Raw genomic sequence first — 23,014 nt, 5'->3', positions numbered from 1 at the left:
ATTCCATATCTAGAATAGTGCATTCAGACAAATTCAATTTTTTAGAAATGTTCGGGGAACGAAAGCATCTCTCTAATTATAGTTAGCATGCAATTGTTGGAGTTAGATTTAAAATTATTGAAAAATGTGCTACTACTCAAGATGAAAATAATTTAAATACTTAAATAAATGATGTGAATAATATTGTCAATTAAACTCATTAAGTGGCTTGATAACAAATCTGGATTAAGGTGTTATTTTTGCTTTTAAAAGTTTCATGCAATATCTATTATTTGATTAAAAAAAAGTTCAATGTATATTGGTTTGAATTGGATTTGAGATATGCGGCTTCAGTGATGATTGAGGAGGTGAGGACATCGACTTCTTTAAAGATGACGATGTACTTGCAAATACTCCAACAATTAAGTTCGGTAAGTGTGCGATTTTTAGAATTTAAGAATAGTGTATTAAGACCTAAGTCGTGAGTTAATATTTATAGGAAAACAATTAAGGTTTGTGGGATGAAAAATTTAATTGGAGGACAACTGAAAACATACTATGATATGATCTTCACCGAATGGTTCCGATTCATTTACTAACTTACATGGTCGGAAAGAGCTAGTGGTCTTGAAAGAATCTTTTTTTTTATTATTATTGGATTTTAGTCCAGTCCGAAATATATGTGATTGTTGATAAAAGGAACATACGTGATTTTAATCCATGATAAATTTTGCAAAAATAAAATAAAATGATATATGCAAATTATAATAAAAATCTGCAAGATTTTTAGTGTGAGACAACAACATTTCCATTGTGACATGTGTAGAAAATTACTGCAATTGGACCACTAACTAGCCACTAGGTAATTGTCTAAAATGGGGAGTAGGTCACAACAAAAAAAAGATGGGTTGTCGTTAAGATATGTCCTACCTTTCACTATATTTTTGTTAGAATAGTAAATTTTATATCACACAAGATGCATATATCATAGCATGTGTATTTGCATTATTTGCAAATCAGAATAAATATCTATGTTGTGTACTTTTCTCTGTTTTATGTGTAGTAATTCACATTTACATCAGTATTAATCAGGGTTTATACATTATACAACATATTGAAGGTTAAACTATATTTTTTGGTTATATGACTCGTGACACTTGTGTCCATTTTAGTTCCCATATATGACAAAATTATTATATAAGTATATAAACATATTATTGTTTATTTGTCCAGAATATATAATTTTGTTTTGTAATTTAACTCAAGTGATTAATAAACTTTAATTAAAGGTAAATATTTTGAAATAATCCTAATTCAAATTCCACTGAAACATACATTTTGACTCAAAATAGGCACTCTTCTCCAAAAAAATCCTTAAAAGATTGTTTTCGGTTTATTTGTCATTTATTATATTAGTAATGGATTTTTTTATCTGGTAGTCTAGTAGCTAGAAATTTCACCTTAAAGGTGAATAAGTAAAGTGTTCAGTGTTCGAACCCCAGTTCCTGCATAATATATGTGATGTTCATACCAACTGAACTAAGCTATGTGACTTAGTAGTGGAATTATAAGACAATGAAGTTTAAACAATTAAACTAGAATATAATGTATTATCTATAGACAAAGTAACAAATATATCACTGAATCACATGCATTGTGAGGTTCCGGTTCGAATCCGAATGAAGGCGTCAAACCTATCATTACCAATATGGGCACATTGTCAATTGAGTATTATTGTTTTCCATTAAGTATTATTGTTTTGATTTTTTTTTGGAGTCTTAACCCTCTAATTATCCGAAAAATGAGTTCTAATAATACATAGTTGCCCAAGTAATAAATAGAGGGAAAAAATTTGATATATTGTAATTTTAACCATACAATTCGATCCAAAGAAACAGTAACTACTAACTATGAAGTATGTCCAAAAAGTTTAGGAGCTCAATGCTTACCAAAGAAAAGGGAATGTGTTTCTTATTGGAGGAGAAAGTTATTTATTTTGAAACTTGAAATTGAATAAAAAAGACCCTTGTGATTGTGAGTTGTGATAAAAGTGAGGCAACCTCATGCTGCCTTATCATGAATCTGTGAATCCTTTATATGGGGTGCCAATAGTTTCTTAGGAATCATTTTTTGTTTGTCAGTGCAAGTAAACTTTTCCACTATTTTCTAGTGTTGACATTTGGGGGTTCATTAGGCCCTACCATTTCCTTAATGGAAGGGATGATAATTATTCTAGGCTTAAATACAGTTTTACCCCATGTTTTGATTAAATCGGAATTTTACTCTCCTGTTTTAAAACGCGGACTTTTACCCCATCTGTTTTATAATTTTTTGGATTTTGCCCCCGCTAAAATTCTGCTTTCGAGTCACAACTTCAAAGCGTCGTACACAACTCAATTTGGATCAATAATTCACCAAACGTATACCGAAATGACCGTAATCGAGTTATTTTTCCACATAATCAAACCTCACTAAATTTGAAGTTACAAAGAGAGATTAATTATCGTTTTAGTGAAGGTATGTCCCCCAAAATTCTGTACAAAATCTGTTTTCGAGTCACAACTTCAAAACTTCGCACAGAATTCCATTTGGATCCATAATCTGTTTTTATAGTGTGAGGGTTCTAAAGTGCACGACTCTACATAATCTGTTTTTATTTTCTTTTATGATCACAACATCACAAAATACTTACTAACCACTAGGGTGATCCACGAGAAAGAGTTAAAGAATTGTAAAATTTGAGTTTAATAACTTTTTTGTTTATTTACAATTTGATATAAAGAAACAAGTGTAACCAACCAAGAGTTAAGTTAATCTAATCGAAAAAAACCAAGAGTTAAGTTTTGGTAGAAGGTGTTAGTTAGTCTTTTATAACGTGACGAATCAATATTTAAATCCTGATAATGAGAAGTGTTCACGTTTGATGCTCAATTGTGTCTCGAACATGATTACTAGCCATATTTCATACATGCTATGTCATAAATCAGATTTCGATAGAGAGCGTTGCTCACATTTAATGTTGGCGTTTCAAATAGAATTATTTCATGTAGAGAGAATAACGAAAAGAAAAAAAAAGTTCTTATAAAATAAATTCTATCCAATTTCATCATACTTCTATATCATAAACTCGATCCAAACTGAGTGAAATAATCATATTTCATGTTTGACCGTGTCTCGAACATGATTATCTCCCGTGAAGAGAACATGCGAAGAAACAAAAAACATACATATTTAAAATACAAGTTAGAGTCATATTTCTTTGTAATACTATGTCATAAATATATTATTCAAAAATCTAAAATAAATATGTGATGAGATATGATTGGACGTTTGCTTATCTATTTGTATATTAGTGGTGCATAGTTATTAAATTAAATCCATATTGACATAAGTGGCCAAATAACTCATCTCTATTACAATTACAAGGCCATGAATGATTAAGAGACTTATATATATAGATACAAATGAAGCTTCAACAGCACAAACTTTTTGTGAGAAGCTTAAAATGACTAAACAGTTGGATTCCCTCATGGGGAAAATGAAAGGTTTAAGCCTTCTACCTCTTGGTGGTTGCTTTGATAGCTGCTATGATCAGACACAAACCCATGGATTAGGGACAAGGATTTGGAACCTCAGTGATAGGCCAGTGGAACTACAAATAAGGGTTGGATCAATACTCAAGAAAGTTCATATTTTGAAGCCAGGGTCTTCAAAGAGAGTGAAAAGTAAACGCATATATAAGACGTATATGCCTAGTAGAAGTGGAAGCAATAATGTGGGAATGAAGAGTTTATTGTATTACTATGATGAAACTTGTCACCCTTATATATGGATTCATGATATTGGGGGTGATTCCTTAAGGATGGTAAAGCAACAGTATATAAGTCTTGAAGATTTGAAGGTGTCTTCTGAGATTAAGATCTTAAGGGATCAACATAAAGGTTGCATTTCAGTTTGTAAGAGAATTAGGCCTGATTTCTGTTGAATATGAATGTAATTAACTTCTTTTCTAGCTTGTTTGTTATCATGGGTGAGAAATAACGTTTTTATTTCTTGCTTTTGTATTTTGCTTTATTGGGTGTGTTATGAATTGCAGAACAATCCCATTCATTATTATGCTTAATTGTGTTATAACTTATAATATGAATTTTCTTAGAGGTATAATGAAGGCCACATTAGATTAATTATTTACATTACATGGATTAACATTACTTATTTAGAATATGTTTTGAATTGTAAATGATTAATTATAAATTTATTGATCCATTTTTTTTTAAGCATGATCAATTATAACTCTTGACCAATTGATGATGAATATGTATTAAGCTTATGTTGTTTATAGACCGACATATATGCACATCAAGTAAAGGGTAGTGTTTTTCTCATTTTTCTTGGTGACTTCTCTGAAGCAGTGACCTCTCTGTTAAAAAACAATAGACCCTGCTTTGATTCTAGGTAGACAATCTTGACCTAATCATTTTTTCATGTTGATCTCCAATTTTAATGGAAACCATGGGGTAGTGGGTGTAAGCAATGGTGGTGATTCTCACCCAATATGAAATAATGTGATTACTGATTTCGGATTGTAGTTGATAATTCTCAATGTTCATGTATGGTTTAACAGAAAACAAAATCCCCTACCAAGAGAAGGTCATTATCATTTAAATCTCTCATCCCGCCCTATCATCATTTTTGCAAAGCAATTAGAAAGTTAGATAGACCCTAAAGTTCAGTTAATCTCTTATAGAGAGAAATGTAGAGATGAATATGGAAAGTATCTAGTTGTCCATGCTAAATCAATCCTAAGATTGCAGCAAGATATTTTGGCCCCGCGTAGCTATTTTCTTGGTGTCAAACTAGAGTATACATATAATCCTAGTCATTGTTGCAGGAGGAGGGCTTGTCTCTCATCCACCCTAATGATACCCCCCACTTATTAGCCGGCTATGAAAATAGCGGATTTGCTACCTCCATCAACCAGTGCAACAAGATAGACGTGTATCGAAGGTGGAGAAAAATGGTAAGTACTTGAGTGCTTACAAGTTGTGGATCGATGAGTCGATTGCTGTTGATCATTTGTAAGTGGGGGCACTACCTCTAATCAAAAGTACACATCCCGATGAAGAAAAAAAAGTGAATTGTTTGCCGTTCAGAAGTACACGGTTCAAAAATCGACTTTTGGAGAAAACATGTCTTTTAGAAATGTGGGGTGGGTAAAGTTATTTCCAAGGGGAGTGATGATAAGGACCAAAACTCTTGAATCCTTTGATTCAGCCAAACAAATGCTGAAATTAGAGAGTATGTTTATGTAGATGTGGTCCATGGACTGTGAGGATTATGAGAACATCCCTGCCAAGATTGTTCTTCTCCCTGACTTATAAATTATAAATAAATCACACCATATTTCCATTTCCAAAAGGGAGGGAGGAGGTGTTAGCTGAATCTTTTTGGGACAGGAGCCAACTATAACCGTTTTTGGCTGTATAAGATCCATTCTTGTTATTGGACCAAATAAAAGCGTCTTCTATAGAGTCATTGAATCTGATCTGTAAATTGTTGATGAGATCGAAGGCTGGCGGAGGAAGCTGGGTGTAGAGGATCTGGGAATGAGGGCTGTCAGAGGTGAGTACGTCTCTGACAGTGAGGTGCAAATCATGGATGTCAACATACGGGACAATGGTCCCAAGGTAGCCTAAGGAGCTCCAGGGGCTGAACCAGAAGGAGGAAGACCCCGAACCTGCTCGCCAAGAGAAACCGTCTTTTAAGATATTTTTAGCACGGATTATAGAAGACCAAGTGGGGGAGGCATTGGAAAGACTATTGGTGTGAAGAATGGCTGAACCTATGGTGTATTTTTTTGAGAGAAGGTTGACCCATAACTTATTTGAAGACTGCACCATATCCCAAACGAGCTTTCCAAGGAGACAAATGTTGGCCTCCCTTGCTGGTCGGATTCCCAAGCCACCTTGAATCTTAGGTCGGGCAATTTTGTCCCACCCCACCAAATGAATTCCCTTATTGTTGGAGTCTCGCCAGATGAAGTTTCTTGTCGTTTGGTCAATGCTATCACATATACTTTGAGGAAGCCAAGAAACCTGCATGTAATAATTGGGGATGGAGGAAAGAACCGAAGAGGCGAGAGCCAATCTACCAGGCTTGTTTAAAAGACGATTCTTCCAAGAAGCGAGCCGAGATTGCATCTTATTGATGATGAAATGGAAGTCGCTACGCTTGGCTCTCCCTTTGAGGATAGGGAAGCCAAGATACTTGTCAAGAGAAGTAGTGCTCCTTATGCCAGAGATTGAAGTAAGCTTATTAATTTTAGCTTGAGGAGTACCTGTAGAATAGAAAGCCCTGGATTTAGATAGATTAATCTTCAACCCCGAGGCATTGCTGAAACGCTCAAACAAATCGGTGATGAAGCGAATTTGAGAATTCTTGGCCTTAGTGAAAATCAAAATCTTTTTTACTAAAAAAATAATAATCAAACATGTATGTAGCTCCCCCAATCAGACTCCTCTCACAAAATTCAACTACACCCCAAGTTTATCTACTTCATAACTTGTATTTTACACAATACCATACCAGACAACCTGGGTCTGTAATGCAGTGCAGTGTCCATATAATGCTACAGGAAGGAAAGTAAATTAAACTTATTCAAATTCAAATAGGAAATTTAAATCTAGAATTGACATTGACAAAAGGATGTGAGGAGGCAGAAGAAGAAAACCCTTCAGCCCAAGCACTTGACAGATTGATTATATAGGGCATGTCTGAAGAAAACTTGCTCCATGTGATACTGGAGACTGAGCCTCATATGAAACAGAGATATTACAAGTTAAACCATGATGTAATTTCACGGCTCAGTCTAATGTAGCACCAAGTTGTTCGTTTCCTTTTTCTTCTTACTGACTTCTAATCATGTACTTCCCAATTTGGATATACAAAACTATAAATGAATGGAGTAGTCATTTTAGTTTAATGTCAGGATCTCTAGGCAGAACCTGGACCCATTGCACCTGCCCGCAATCTCAACATTTCAGTTCTCTTGCTTCTCTCCATCACTTCCACTAGCCATTCTGCACTTTCCCTGATCCCCAGCCTGCAACATTTCAAAGGAAAGTAATAAGAACCGGAACTGGAATTGTAATACAAGTTAGGGAAAAATCCTCAAAATTACAGAACAATAGCATAGAACTTCAAGGGTCCATGCACTCATAATGCCAAAGGCCCCAATTCACTCAATCAAATATCTAGCTTCCCTTTTCAACCCCACTCATTATTTATAGGCAACATGTCTTATTTCTCCTATCACCCATTAATTAATAATATAAAGTAGTAACATATACATATCAGAATAAATTCCATTCCACAAATACTCTATTATATAGCTTAATGGTTATTTTTCCCTTACATCAGATATCTTGATCCTTGTTGAAAATGAAACAGTAATAGATCATCACAGGTTAAGATTTGAAAAATTTATACAACCTCTCACTTACCCATCATATGCTGACACAGCTTCAAACATGTAAACTCTTTCATCCAGCTTCTTTAAATCTAGATACCGAGCAAGTTCTTCAGATGATACTGCGTCAGGAAGATCCTGTAATAGCAAGAATGTCAAGTACGCCATCATCACTGTGTTGATAAAAATACACAAGCCGAAGACGGCAAAAAAAAAAGGATGACAACAAATGAGGAAACAGAACATTTGTTTTATAGGACAGGGAGAGAATAGTTACACTCACTTGCTTGTTTGCTAATATCAATAGAGGGGCTCCTTTGAGATCCTCGTGTCGAAGCACCTTTTCTGATAAACAAATCAATTATTAAATTACCACTGTGCTCTTTGGTTTCAACATATCTACTACTATTGCAACTGCAAACCAACTCCTTAACGAAGTATATATTTAGTTATTTACAAACACTAAAAACAAGTCTCACTAACCAAGTGCGGACTTTGCATCTTCAAATCGTGAGGGAGAAGATGCATCTATAACAAACACTACAGCGTGTGCCTCTTCATAATATTTCTCCCAGATTGAGCGAAGACCAAGCTGATAAGTGAGGAAATTAAATTAACATCTAATTAAATGAAAACGGACATAATGATAGCAAGATCAGTATAAAGAGGGCCGTATGAGATTTGCATCAAATGATACATTCTATTCCTGCTACTGCTACTGCTACTGCTAGTATACAGGCTTACAGCTAAAAATGAAGTACTGAATCAGTTGTCCATGCACACTGGACTAATTATTGAAATACAAAATCTCCTTCAACCACGCCAATACAATAATAAAGCTCAAGCTTCAGTGTCATAAAAAGGGTAAAAAAAAATTTGGTTACAATAAAAAGGGTAAAATTGATGGTCCAAATTACTAAGTTTAATTTGCAGTTCTCATAAATAAGCATGAATAAAGTAACAGTTCTTATGTATTGAAGATAAAATAGAAAACATATAATTAAAAATAAAAGACACACTAATTGGAACCAATTAGTTTAGTTGAGTAGCCTCCCCAAAGAATTTTTTGAAAAGCAAAACAGTTTCTTGTTATTTCATTAATTGCATTTTGATATTATAAAGAAACATTAGAAAAAAAAAAGACTTTAGGAACTATGTAGATGTTGAAGATAAAATAGAAAACATATAATTAAAAATAAAAGACACACTAATTGGAACCAATTAGTTTAGTTGAGTAGCCTCCCCAAAGAATTTTTTGAAAAGGAAAACAGTTTCTTGTTATTTCATTAATTGCATTTTGATATTATAAAGAAACATTAGAAAAAAAAAAGACTTTAGGAACTATGTAGATGTTTATTATATTAGCTATTATAGTTCTAGAATGAAATGAGAAGCTCGTAAAGCTAGAGTAAGTGAACAAAATCAATTTGCCTAATCAAATTAACAATTCATTCTAATATCATAATTATAGAATTTACAAAGATATGTGTTGCCTATCTATTTCTGATACCTGACCTCCCAGGTCCCAGAACACAAGTTTTCTATTTGCCACTTCAATTCGACCAATATTCAATCCCACAGTTGGAACAATTCGATCAGGAGGAAGGCCTTCTACATTCAAGTACACTGACTTCATCTTCTCAAGCAAAGTCTACAAAATTATTCATTATATAGCAATTCAGAGCAACACAACAAACTTCAGTAATTTTAACAAAAATACGGCATTAAAAAATGTTATACCGTTTTGCCAGCCTTGTCAATTCCTAAAATGAGTACATGAAGCTCTAACTTGCTGAACATGTACTGCCAAAATCCGTAAAATAACGAAAACATCCTTATCCTGTTTAAGTTAGCTCAACCTTCAAGGATACAAACACATGTAGTTCATGACATTTTACTTGAAAGCTCGAGCACTATTCATTGTTTCACAATTTCATCAGCATAAAGAATTCCTATAGAAAACAATAGAATAAAATCAATAACCTTCCTTGAATAAGAATGCCTCTAATCAGAAACATGCCAATTTCAATATGCTAGTAAAATCAGAAATTTCTAATGTTCAATTTCCCAATGCACAAATCTGACCGAAAAACATTATCATCACATAAAAAGTATTTTTCTCTCATTTTTAGTGTTTGTTTGGTTCCACTTTTGGAGGAACCAAAATTGATTCTAGACTAGTGGTGTAGAATTGATTTTGACATGTTTGGTTTCTCTAGAGTAGAATTGATTTTGCATTGAGAATTTATTCTAACTTGAAGCTAGAAATTGTAGCTTCTAATCCAATAATTGATTTTTACACTCAAATAATATTGTTGAACTCACTTTTACAAGAATGTACGCAAATACAAACCATTTTACCTTCAACTCACAATTGCAGAATCAATATTACAAATTCAATTCACTCTACACCGCAGAACCAAACATACACATAATTCTCAATCAAGAGATGAATCGCTAGATGCATCGGTGTATCTAATTTTAAGCATATCAACAATGCTACGCTAGATCTTAGTGTCACTTCATTCAAACATTCACATGCATGATACAAATACTGAAGTACGAATTTCGAATTTTCAGAAACTTGTGATATATGAAAAACAGTGAAAATGATGAAAGAAACGAATCAGAAATTGGCACAATCGGAAACAGTGACAATTCGATAGAATCAATTCAGTTGCAACAGATCACGGAATCAAGAAAAAAAAGGAAAATACAGCATAAGATAAGAGAGTGGCGGAATTAGGTTTACCGGCGAGAACGGTGGAAACGAGCGGCGATAGACGGCGGTTGAAGAAAGATCCGATGATTACGGTGGAATCGGATCGGAATTGGGCGATTTTGGTTCTGGAAGCTCTATTTATCGCAAACGCGTAACGTGAGAAAAATAAACATGAACGAACATTTTCGTGATTTAAAAATACATTTTACATTGAGTTTAATTGAGGGCACCATTGGTGTAAAAATTCTTTACACGTACATGATGCATATAAATTAAATTCTTTTATATTCATTTAATTTTATATTTAATTGATATGTATCGATGGTGTAAAATAATTTTATACCGTCAATCAATACCAATCATGTTTTCCACCACATCACCCCACTTCACCACACTTTCTTGATATGACATGAAAAAATGATAGTAGTTTATTGCACGATCGTGTAAAACTATTTTACATCGTCGGTGCATATCAATTAAACTCTTTAATTTTACCGGGATTTAGATGAGATAATTTGGTAAAAATTCATTTTAAATATGTTTTTGTTGCTATAGTTTTTCAGGATTTTGTTCTTAGTCCCTAAAAATTTCTTTCAAACTTTTTGTTCCTTGAAAAAAAAAATTATCATAAGTTTTGGTCGCTATTTTTAATCAAACTCTTGTATACTTTAAAAAAAAAAACTCCTGCAAACTTTCACAATTTTGAATTTTCCTATTCAAGTTTATAATATTATATAAGAACATCTTCGATAAAAATTTAGAATTTTTTAACATAAAATGAATTATTTATGAATTTTTATGTGTAAAAAACTAAAAAAATCATATTTAATTCATCTCTTTTTTATAAAAATTAAACTTTTGCGAGAGAGATTTATATAATATATTAAACATGACTAAAAGAAAAAAAAAATTCAAATGATATGCGCGAGTTGAATGAAAAGTAGGAACCAAAAATTTTCAAGGACTAAAAATAAAAGGCTTAATTAGTCTATTGCTCCCTTAAAGACATCTTAGGTTTCACAATGGTCCCTTAAAGAAAAAAATATCTAAATTGGCCCCTTAAAGAAAAAAAGTCCGGATTGGTCCCTTAGGCTATGTTTGGATTGATGGTACATAACGGAATGGAGCGGAATGAAACATAATGGAATGGAATGGAGTGGAACGGAATGGAACACAAATTCCGTTCCATTGTTTGGATATTCAATGATGGAATGGAACAAAATTACCACTCCATTGTTTGGGAAGACATATATGTTTGTCATATTGATCCTTTCCGTTAAATTTTAATTCCAAATATAACAAAAACTTCCAATGGTTAAAATTTTAAAAATTAATAAGATTTTTGGTGGACCACTTACACTTAATGACATGCACAATTCAGTCAACTAAAACTAACGTTTTTTGTAAAAAATTGACGGAAAGAACCAATTGAGAAACGAATGTGTCTTTAAGGGATCAATACAGACATTTTTTTCTCTAAGGGACCATTATGAAACCTAAAATATCTTTAAGGGAACAAAAGACTAATCCAGCCAAAATAAAATTATGGAAAACGATAGGGACCACAAACATATTCTGAAAAACCCTTCTATTTAAAAAAAAAAAAAACAAAAAAACCTTCTTATTTTTGTTGGTAGGTATATCTTAATAAGTATTGCTACTCCTCCGTTTTTTAGTGTCCATTTACGTAGGATTTAACGTTTCTATTTAAATATCTATTTTGTGTTTTAAGGGTACGATTTGTCGATTATACTCTTTGTTAATTACTCTTATATTTTTCAATAAAACTAATTAGAACCTATTTGAGTTAGCTTATTTTTGAGCTTATGCAAACAACTTATGCATAAAGATTTGTTTTTAAGCTCAAATATAAGTCAATCCAAACAGAAAACTAAAGTTTTATTTTTATTTTTTATTTTTTTATAAGCTAGTATTTTATAAGTTTTTTTTATAAGCTATTTTATAATTTTTTTTTTATTTTTTTGGCTTTTTAAATGATTTTGTGTTCATATTTATACTATTATAAAAACATCTCCAATAAAATCTAGAGAGTTCTTTACCAAAAAAAAAAAAAAAAAAAATCTAGAGAGTTTACTGTTTGAATGGCTTTGGAGTTTGGACAAATGTAGAGTTGAGATCCTCTCCATTTCTTATGTTTTCCATTTCTTCCATTACCAAAGTTTTTAAATATTTTGGGGTGTATAAATGACATTTGGACCCACTTGATGTCACATTTTTGCATTTATATTCCCAAAACTATATAATAATGGAGGAAATGGAAAAAATTGAAAATGGAGAGGATCCTAACTCGACAAATGTACTAGTATGTAGTTGTAGCCTGCCGAGTAAGGAAACTCAATAAAGGCAAAAGACCACACGTTACGATACGCGCTTTAACTACCGAACCGAAGAAAACACAAAGAAAAGACGAAGAAAACAAAGGAACTAGACTAAGACTAGGGTACTACTATTTCACCACCACCACCACCACCGCATCTTCTTATTTTCTCCGATGGGTATTTCCTGGAGTAGCAGCAGAAGAAACAATTACATCCAAAACCCACCACCACAACCACCACCACAACTACCACCACCACCACCACCACCTTACTATTACTCTCCAGATTCACATCCACCACCACATCCTCCTCAACAAGGTTACAACAACTACCCTCCTCAACCACCTCCACCTCATCAACCTCAAACTCATTCATTTTACTTCTCTAACCCTAATGCTTACACAAACTATCCCAATTCTTCGGTAAATCGAATTCAATTTCATCCTTCTTATTATGTTAATCAACAACAACATGCTTGGGGTCCACCGAATCCTTCTTTTCATGCTCCTTCGTCAACACCACCACCACCACCTCCTTATGTTGATCATCAAACTGCTAAGAAGATTAGGAATCATGTTAATGTTCATAAAGATACTTTGCGTCTTGAGGTTGATCAGCATAACCCTGATCACCATCTTGTTTCTTTCGTTTTCGATGCTGTCTTTGGTGGAAGGTAATTAAAGCTACGTTTTTTCAGATTATTTTTGCGTTTTGTGTTATTACTATTAGTAGTTCCATTATAGTTAGTTCCATTATTGCATTGCCAGAAATTTGTGTGGAGTTGGTAATTTAGAGTTCGGCGAAATAAGTAAAGTCTAGTCTAGTCAGCCAAGAATTGTTCCACTCAGGAATCCACAAATCCACTCAGGCTCAGGAATCGAACTCGCGTTCTCCCCCGACTATTCGTCCTTAGGCGGAGTTCATTAACCAGTTGAACCCAATTACTTGGTTAATTTGTGTGCCTGTTTAGATTCACACTAAGTTTAGCGATGTTACCGTGACAATGACACTACTAGTTTGTTGAAGCTCTAAGTGTAGTTTTTGCCAACATCAAGGTGGTGTACAATTTACACCCTCTATGTGACACTGCTATTTTGTTGAAGCTCCAAAAGTGTAGTTTTTGCCAAAATTACGGTGGTGTACACCGCCAATGTCAAACTTACTGTTGATTTAAACATGGATAAAGATGTGATTTTTGCAAATTGGAAACTTGTTCGTTTCGTTGTTCAGACTGAAATCACTTATTGTTCTATGACCCTTGGGTTGTGATAGAGAAGAAGTGTTATGTTTCTATCTAACGAGCAACTAATTATGACCGAAAGTATTTTAAGAGGCTAAATAAGATATGATAAGTAAGGGAGTTTTGTGCACCTGTTTGTCAATTCATCAATTGAGACATCACATAAACTCTGTATTTTACATACATGCTAATACATTAGTTAACTGATTTAAACTCTTATCTGGAATCAGTAGAAAAATTGGTGCGAATTCTACCGCTCAAATTACAAAAATACACATTATAATGCACAGGGAAGGATCCATGATATAACCATGTCAATTATTTTTTAATTTTACATCCTCTTTAACCTGTTATATTATTGAAATCTGAAAATGTGTCTGTAATTTTAGGGATTTTCATCTTTTTCCTGAATTCAGAATGATTTTGGTCTACATGGTGTTTACAATACAAAATTAGCCAAGCCTTATTCAACTAGGTGGAGTTGGCTACATGGACCAAACAATGTACAAACCATTGATATCTCTAGCTCTTGATAGTTTCTCCTATAGTTTTCACAGTTTTCCTCTGCCTCTAGGGCTATTCTCCATCTGGTGCACTATCGTTGCAGCAGAATCTATAGGTCTCTCCTACACATGCCCAAACCACATAAGTTGATATTTGACAATCTTTTCTACAATAGTTGCTGCCACAACTCTCTCTTTAATGCTATCACTCACAATCTTAGCCTCTAGTATCTTTAGACATCTAGCGTAACATTCTCATATCTGCTACACTGAGTTTACTCTTGTATTGGCATCTCAGTCCCCAACACTCCGTCCCATACAACATCATTAGTCTTACAGCTATATAACGATCACAATAATAAGTAAAAGAAGTTCCGTTTTCTAAAAAAAAAATTATTTACTCCTTTGTAGTGCATATATGTTTATATAAATCGCTGCATTATGCAGAACAAACAGGAAGACTCTGCAAATATACCTGTATTTATCTTCAAAAACTTCAAAATTATGATAGGAAACAATTCTCATGCCCTTAACCTTGAGAGGATCAACGCTATATCCAAATGTCGGTCTCCGAGGTCTGCAATATACAGCCAACAGTTTGGTTTGGATAAATTGAAGAGTTGAAAAATGTTGTTCATCTCGTAAGAACTGTGAGGTTCTTAATAATGAAGTTACACCCCTTTCCATTGTTAAAACAGAGAAGTTGAAATATTTGTGCTCGTGGGGATTGTAACTTGCAAGCAGGGCAACACATGATCCGGGGTGGGTTGAGATAAGTTATTTTAGAGACCATACTGTGATTAATGAAATTGTGTTAATGTTGCTTTCATCCATGTAATTCAGAAGGGCAAGGTTAAACAATGTTGCTGAGGCTGGAGGCTTTTTGAGTACACTTAATACTTGAGATCTATAGAGCTAACTTGCAAAATAGGAGATGTTAGTCATGTTACCATTCACAAGATTAGAATCTAATATCTGCAGATTTTGTCTTCACATTTCTAAATTAATACAAATACTGATACAAACTTCTCTGTTTTGCATGAATTGAAGTTGTTCAAAATCACGTCAATTTTTAAGCATCAATTATCCGAAGCTTGTTTTGAGTTATTGATTGTATATGAGCGTTTTCACTTATAGTTTTACTGATAGAAACATGAATGATGAAGTGGGCCTTGTTTTGGCCCAAGCCTAAGGTGTGGAAAGGAAGGGAAAAAAGAAATGATAGGATGCTGACGTGGCTACTTAGTGCGTGAACTTCATGGGATAGTTACTATATAATAGGAATGAGGGAGAGAGAATAAACTACCTAAGAATTCTGTTAGAAAATTGGGGAATCACCATCTTGGTGATTTTGGGAAGCCTTTGAGCTTTGTGGGCTGATAGCTACTGTTATCAGTTTTGTTACCTTTTACGTTTGTCATTTCTCTCTTGTAATTGTTAAGCTCCATTAATACAATTGCAGTTTCCTCACTATTCTATTCCATTTATACTGTTTTATCCGTTTAATTCATACACATATCCATCATTTACCAACAAATATTTCATCTGGGTCATTGATGTTCCTGATTGTCACATTAAAGTTCTTGACTCTCCTACCAAAACCTTTGCTCTTCTATGTCTCCAAATGTAATATTCTCCTTCCGTCTCTCTTATAAAATGCTAGTGGTTGTACTGATATTTTAAGAACAGAAGGTAGAAGGATTAAAGATAAAATCAGGGTTACAAGATAATTTGTGGAATTATATTTCAACTTTGTTGACCCACTAAGATACTCTGTTATATCAATTTATCAATTATAGCAATCTGAAGAATTGAATAGATTCTTTCTGAATCTGAAACTCTGACTCAACTTGAACTATAGTGATTAGTTAATGGCAGGGAATTCTCTCCTCTGCCAATAGAATAATTCAGATCCAGATCCCTCTAATAGATTCCAAGGGACTGAGATGCTGTTTACAATTTTTGTTTGATTTTCTCTAAGGCCGCTGATGAATTAGGCTTTATGTCTTCCCCCCTATTTTAGATTTTAGTGACGGTGCTAAGCATCGGTTCTAACAGAGTCTGCAAGTCCCCAAGTAGATTTTCATAATATTGTGTAATATGCCAAGTATATGTTGGAAGAATTTTTAACTTTGAATGAAGGTTGCTATGGTTGCATAAGCAAGAACTCCAATTGTTGCTTCAGATTGAATAAACTCTTATTTTGAACCATATTTGGAGACTCACAAGTCACAAAATTACTAACTGATAGATAGTTGTGTATAACAGACACTTTTCCTCGCACCAAAAAGCTTCTGCTTCCATCACATGTGCTGTAAACTGATTGGTGTTTATCTTGATTAATCTAAGCTGTTTTTTGTGAATTTAGTAGAAAGTATCTGCTTGATAGGCTATTAAATCTTAGTGAAAAATAAATCTACGACTGTTAAAATTATCGGTTGAATAACTTGAACCGTGTAAAATACAAATTTTAGTTGTGCATTAGTCCAGGAAAATACTATCTTTACATTGTTGATGTCTAAATCTAGCATATTGACAATTTAATTATTTCTGCATCATTCATCTAAAGAACGCGTCGCAACAATAGGTCAATACTGACTATCACAACTGTCTGTGCTCAAATCATTTTTGCCGGTGTTCTGGCTATGAGCAGACTGTGAACAGTTGTATGAAATGATTGTACTAAAATGAGACCATTCGAAGATGGAGTAAATACAATTATATAGTGGAATGTTTTTTCTTCTCTTAACTTCTTTACTCCATGTATTTGCAATTTGCAGCATTACTATCTTCTACTTTGCGAAGGAAGAAGATAAATGTAGATTTGTTCCACTCTTTCCTGATGCATTTGTGCCAGTCAAAGTCCCCTTTGAGAAAGGAGTTGGCCAGAAATTTGCTCAGCCTTCAGGAACAGGGATTGACTTAGGCTTCTATGAGTTGGATGATCTTTCAAAGCCTTCACCTGGAGAAGACGTCTTTCCTCTTGTAATATGCGCTGAAACGTGTTTGGAAGCTCCCTCAGCAAACGAAACTCCTAAAACTCCGGATGATTCCATGCTAGATGCATCCCCTGATTCCCCTCACATGCAAATAACTCAAGCTGTCTTGGTGAAAAGTAATGGTGATAGTGCTTTCCAGATAAAAGTAGTTAAGCAGATTCTTTGGATTGATGGTGTTCGTTATGAGTTGAGAGAGCTATATGGAATAGGAAGCTCAGAAGCTGCAGGCTTTGATGACAGTGATCCTGGAAAGGAGTGTGTAATATGCATGACTGAACCAAAGGATACAGCTGTCTTACCTTGTCGACATATGGTAAGATTTCATGTCAAAGTTAATTACATTACCTATGTATAGAGTAAATAATCAATTTTAAGGTCTCGTCTCGGTACTTCTACTGCATTTTATGTGAAAATATAATTATATTCAATATGGTTCATGCACATATAATTGTTGATAATAGTGTCATTTGTATGTATGAGATTAGCTTATAGAAAATATTCCTATAAGTGTAAAATGAATGGTGTGCGTTCCCTAATCCTTACATTCCATCAAATTTTTGGTTTCTTCCTCTTCTGCTGCATCTTAGGACTTCTTTGGATTGACTTATTTATTTGAGCTTATCTATTGGTGTAAGCACCTGTGAGACTATTTAGGAGAGCTTATAGAAACAACTTATGACATGTCCATATTATGTTTTCAGTTTATTTTAATAAACTCTTTAGAATTGCTTATGAAAACAACTTATAGATTACTAGTAAGCATTTATACGATAAGGGCTTATGCTATAAATACATAATTAAGCTGTTTATCAAATAGAGCCTTAATTTGTTTTCAAAGTTGTGAGCTCTTTGTATGTTATGTCATCATCCATTGTTTAAAATCACGGGACATTTAATTGTATGTCAAAACTTATATATACCGTGACAAAAGTGGATAAGTATTGCTCTTTATTCCCCTGACTAGTATCTAGTAGTGAATACTCATTACTTGGTAGAGATCCTTCCTTGCATTCTATTGTGACATTTAATCTGTTGTACTTTACAGTGTTTGTGCAGCGAGTGTGCGAAAGCTCTGCGGCTTCAATCCAATAAATGCCCTATATGCCGTCAGCCCATTGAAGAACTTATGGAGATCAAGGTAAAGAGTGGGAATCCATGAGGTTTTTTTTTTCTCCCCAACCATGCTAAGTCGAATTGCATGACATTCCCTAGAAATTCCTCACTTGTTTGTAAGAAAACTTCTCCCTTTTATGTATGCAGTAAGGTCCTCTTTGTAAATTTTAGTCTATAACTTAACTTGTCTATAGTTTGCGTGTGTATGGTTTTGAGGGAAAATTTGGTCATGTACACGCTTTTGCGGTGATTGAATGTTACTCCTGTGTCATCCATCTGTACTGTAAAGGTCATAATTTTTATGCAGTATTTCTTGGTTGTTTTTGGTTTTGTTTTGAAAACTCGGTATGCAGTACTTCTTAGTGATGTTTGAGAGATAATTTCCGTAGTGTTCGCTGAACAATGGAAGCGAACAAGGCAGAAATATAACGACTAATGGTTTGGTCCCTAAATGAATTTATGTTTGTAAATAATAGCAGATTTAATCATGCAGTCATTCATATGTTTAAAACTATACCTTTGAGACAATGTGTATAATCATATACCAAATATGGAAGGGCCTATTCAACTTGATAAGAATTTAGCAACAAAATTAATCACGGATTACATATTTTTCATCACTAACTTATTCTGCTAGTAATGAGCGTGAGGGGAAGAGATAAAGGAGGAGAGTATTTGGTAGGGGGAGTGAGTGAGAGATGTCGAGTTGAAAGTCGCATCTTCATTGCGAAGCTCAAGCACGGAGAAGTGAGACCCATTTGTGTGGTACAAGTGCATAACTATGGCTGCAGCCACACCAGGGTGGCAACGAGAAGGCTCTACATAGGAAAAAATGGAAGAACAGAACAGAAATGAAAAATAGTGTGGTGCACTTGGTAGATCATTAGATTTGGTAGAACAAAAAATCTAACCATAAAAATAAAATGACAACATAATGGATCATAGAACACTTAATATCATGTTCCATATCATAATTTCTCCATAGTTCAGTGTCTTTGGTTTTGTGGTGAACAAAACCGATTTAAACCTATTTGAATTGATTTGTTTCGGTAAAAGCCAAACATCTCAAAGTCAAACCACGTTCTTTGAAACCAATTCTTAGTTGGTCCAGTGGTGATTAACGTCAGACTTGGTAAAGAGAACCACATACATGTATAACCGATGCCGATAGAAAATGTGTATGTTTGCTACCAAAGTGGCTTCATGCCACTCAATGCCTTTCTTCAGAATTTATAAAATCATTATCATTCTACTATTTTACGGAATATTAGGAGCATATTGCAATATATTTTATTTTTTAAAAACTATGAGCATAACAACAAATAGCATTTTAAATGTATTTTATATAATTGAATTATTGTATCTCGTGCTGCGTATACACAGATTATTATAGTATTTCATTTGTGGATTTGGTGGTGTTTGAGAGCACACTTATTCTTGAGTTTTGTCTAATATTGCATAAATGAGATAAATTTTTTACCATATATAAATTTGTTTTTAATATTGAATAAATAAGTCTCACCATTTTATCAAATGTTACATCACATCTCACTTAATCCGATGACGAGACTTATTAATTGAATTATTAAAACAAATGTGTGTATAATAAAAGACTTATCTTACTTGAGCTTCATATATTTGCATTATTTGTACAAATTAAGTTATACTTGGTTCACTTTCATCTACCCCGGGTTTCAATTATTAGATACCTTGTATTTAGGGATGGTAAAAATATCCATACCAGTAAATATCTGCGGATAAAATCCGCCACCGATACGGGGCGAATGACTTAATGGATATCCACGATGAAATAAATGGATATTTTAATTACCCGATACTTAATGGATATGAATACGGATTTAATCGTATCCACGCCCGCAGATATCCATACCCGCTAATAAATAAAAAAATTACTTAAATATCCTTAGTTATTAAATATAAAATAGACTTTTATATTTTGCATAATTTTATGATGAATTTTATTTTAGCTAGAAATATATGTATATTATTTTTTTAAAGAGAAATATATGGATATTATATTAATTTTTGGTAAAATAAAGAAAAATGAATGTGGTGACATTGTTGTAAATTGAAAGTGAAATGTATGAATATTACTATGCATTTATATTTTTTTTTACTTCTTTTAAGAAATTTTAGGTATAATTAGAAGAAAAAAAATTATCATCCATGGATATCTGTTAATATCCGCGGATTACCTCAAAACCCGCGGATTACCCGCTTAGTGGATACCCGCACGGATATGGAGCGGATAGGGATATCATAATTATTTAATGGAATGGACACAGATATCATACTATCTGCGTCCATGGATATTCATTGACATCCCTACTTGTACTTCCAAGTACTAAGTTCTTGAACTATACACAATTGGGTCTCAAAAAGAACAAATGAACAAACCTTATAAAATTAGGAAAATGTTAAATAGTGCACCTGGTGCACTAGTTAAACACATAAATAAGAAAATTTTGTTTTGAAATTCGTGCATTCAATGCATTGAAAGTGTAAAAAGTTGTTTTTATCAACATTAATTTTATATTTTATTTCTATTTTTGGTATGTTTAACAAGTGCACCCGAATACACTGTTTAACATGACCCGTAAAATTAATCTATTGTCTCTTTCTTCAGATTAAAGGGCAAGAAAAAAAATTCAAGTTGTTATCATGTTATGTCTCCTTATTTTGTCACCATTACAAAACTATTTGATCAGTAACACGACATCTTTATATAGATAAATGGTTTAAGCTTTTACAAAGGGAAAACAATAACTTGTTTGGAGAAAAGGAAAATGCATAAATTAAAGAAAAAAAAAAGAAACATGGAACTTGATTTTAGCTAATATTTTTTCATCAATAAATAGAAGTTTATTGAGTCGTTGTCTAACCAAACGATTAGACGGGAAGAAATACAAAGCATAAAGTAAAGTACCAGGTTAAAACAAAAACACCAAAAAAGATTGTCCTACTCTACAAAAAAAAAAAATGATGCAAGCAACTCCTAAACAAAGAAAAACACATGAGTCTGTTGTTGACAAAAAAGAAAGAAAAGAAAAAAGCACCCGCATTTATGCCTAAAAAAAATGCTTACGGAAAGCTAAAAGACTAGAACAAGAAGGACACAAAAATCAATTAAAAAATACCTTAAAGTGGGTCTTTTCCTTGAGTTTCTCCGAAATTTTGTCATATTCTGAATTATTTATATTATTTTTTTTGTTACCATGATATTAGTACGAAGTTTTCACCGTCGTTAACGATAGCTTATCTCCGTCGGGGAATCTGTGGTCCACACAAGGTGAGTTCTCACCTCCCAACCAAAATTTCTTGATATGCATGGGTCAGAAATCGAACCTCTGACCACGTATTTATATGTCAATTTCTTACTAATCTCCAATTGGTGTTAAAGTTTGGCGTGTATTATTTAATCCAAAGAGTCGCTCCCTCCGGTCTTATATAAGAAAAAATTTGTTTTTTAATTCATTATAAAATTGTTTAGATTATAATGTTGTCTAAATACATTAATTTTATAATGAATCTAAAAAACAAACCTTTTTTTTATATATATAAAACCGAGAGATTATATTATTAGTCGTATACACACGAGATAAATGGCTACTTACTTTCTAAAATGCCTTTAAGTGCCTGTTTGGTTCCACGTTCACAGGCACTAGACACACGTTTCTTTCATTAAACGTGATTTTAAAGCCTTACAAAGTTGTTTGGGTGTTTTGTGAGAAACCAATTATACGGACTAGAATGGATTCTAAGTGAAGCAGCAATTCATAGCTTCTGCGTCATAAGCAAATCGATTCTACCCAATTGTATATGTCACAATATGTGTATTCCACGACTGCCCTTTATTATCCTCTTGTAAAATTTTCTTTGGGGAATATATTTAACGTCAATCTTATTTTTAACAAAGTATATTTTTACTAATAAAAATCAACCAAATAAAAAAGATATTTTGATGAATAGTAATATCAATTTAACAAAGTGTATTTTTGCACCTTATCTTCCTATTATTCATTCGTTTTAATCCACCGATAAATTTATATTTTTTACACACACTTATTTTTTGGATACATCTGCACATGTTTTTTCTTTTCAATAAATTCAATATATTATGTATATAAAAAATTAATATGTTATGTGAAAAAAAAATTATTTTTTACACTTTTTTTTTGGATAGATTTGCACATACTTTTTCTTTCCAATAAATTCAATATATTATGTATAAAAAAATTAATATGTTATCTACAAAAAAAAAATTAAACAAACTTTAGTTTTTCAAATATATATATATATATATATATATATATATATATATATATATATATATATATATATATATATATATATATATATATATATATATATATATATATATATGAGTCAGGATCCGTTGACACCAACTATATATATATATATATATATATATATATATATTTTTGATAAATTAATATATATCATTAATTAGTTTATTGAAAAAGATATGAGTAATTGACAAAGGGTATAAGTAACGAATCGTATCTTTAAAACACCAAAAAGAATGTTAAATATGAACGTTAAATCCGACGTCAAAAGACACTTAAAAATGAACGGAGAAAGTATATAACATTTAATAATGCAATTTAAA

At 32.9% G+C, this 23,014-nt stretch overlaps 3 protein-coding genes across 4 annotated transcripts; 2 read left to right on the top strand and 1 right to left on the bottom strand.

Moving 5' to 3' along the window:
* Positions 1–3,366: 3,366 nt before the first annotated feature.
* On the top strand, positions 3,367–4,102 carry LOC123895710. The gene has a single exon (XM_045946195.1). It carries the CDS (start codon positions 3,413–3,415, stop codon positions 3,962–3,964), a length of 552 nt encoding a protein of 183 aa, XP_045802151.1. The 5' UTR covers positions 3,367–3,412; the 3' UTR covers positions 3,965–4,102.
* A 2,325-nt stretch (positions 4,103–6,427) lies between these two features.
* Positions 6,428–10,358, bottom strand: LOC123895709 (ADP-ribosylation factor-related protein 1). Of its 2 annotated transcripts, none has more exons than XM_045946193.1 (7): positions 10,200–10,358; positions 9,188–9,399; positions 8,958–9,098; positions 7,931–8,039; positions 7,731–7,792; positions 7,482–7,585; positions 6,428–7,081 (listed from the first exon to the last, which is right to left on the bottom strand). In XM_045946193.1, exons 2-7 carry the CDS (start codon positions 9,278–9,280, stop codon positions 6,973–6,975), a joined length of 618 nt encoding a protein of 205 aa, XP_045802149.1. In that variant the 5' UTR covers positions 9,281–9,399; positions 10,200–10,358; the 3' UTR covers positions 6,428–6,972. The 2 variants fall into 2 exon arrangements, with proteins under 2 accessions (XP_045802149.1, XP_045802150.1); XM_045946194.1 differs by having other exon boundaries at positions 9,188–9,306; positions 10,200–10,353.
* Positions 10,359–12,493: 2,135 nt separating this feature from the next.
* LOC123895708 (probable E3 ubiquitin-protein ligase LUL4) lies at positions 12,494–18,672 on the top strand. Its single transcript, XM_045946192.1, has 3 exons — positions 12,494–13,181; positions 17,032–17,563; positions 18,296–18,672. Exons 1-3 carry the CDS (start codon positions 12,682–12,684, stop codon positions 18,407–18,409), a joined length of 1,146 nt encoding a protein of 381 aa, XP_045802148.1. The 5' UTR covers positions 12,494–12,681; the 3' UTR covers positions 18,410–18,672.
* The last annotated feature ends 4,342 nt before the right edge of the window (positions 18,673–23,014 follow it).

This window comes from Trifolium pratense, linkage group LG7 (assembly GCF_020283565.1).
Source record: "Trifolium pratense cultivar HEN17-A07 linkage group LG7, ARS_RC_1.1, whole genome shotgun sequence".
Taxonomy (NCBI): Eukaryota; Viridiplantae; Streptophyta; class Magnoliopsida; order Fabales; family Fabaceae; genus Trifolium; species Trifolium pratense.
This window is presented reverse-complemented; position numbering and strand designations above follow the sequence as displayed.

Excerpts from the sequence above, each read along its gene's own strand:
- LOC123895710 (XM_045946195.1), top strand. The coding sequence starts at position 3,413 with ATGATTAAGAGACTTATATATATAGATACAAATGAAGCTTCAACAGCA.
- LOC123895709 (XM_045946193.1), bottom strand. The coding sequence starts at position 9,280 with ATGTTTTCGTTATTTTACGGATTTTGGCAGTACATGTTCAGCAAGTTA. Across the intron at positions 7,586-7,730 it reads TGATATTAGCAAACAAGCAA|GATCTTCCTGACGCAGTATC; the intron begins GTGAGTGTAACT and ends TTGCTATTACAG. Across the intron at positions 7,082-7,481 it reads GCTGTGTCAGCATATGATGG|GCTGGGGATCAGGGAAAGTG; the intron begins GTAAGTGAGAGG and ends GAAATGTTGCAG.
- LOC123895708 (XM_045946192.1), top strand. The coding sequence starts at position 12,682 with ATGGGTATTTCCTGGAGTAGCAGCAGAAGAAACAATTACATCCAAAAC. Across the intron at positions 13,182-17,031 it reads GATGCTGTCTTTGGTGGAAG|CATTACTATCTTCTACTTTG; the intron begins GTAATTAAAGCT and ends TGCAATTTGCAG. Across the intron at positions 17,564-18,295 it reads TCTTACCTTGTCGACATATG|TGTTTGTGCAGCGAGTGTGC; the intron begins GTAAGATTTCAT and ends TGTACTTTACAG.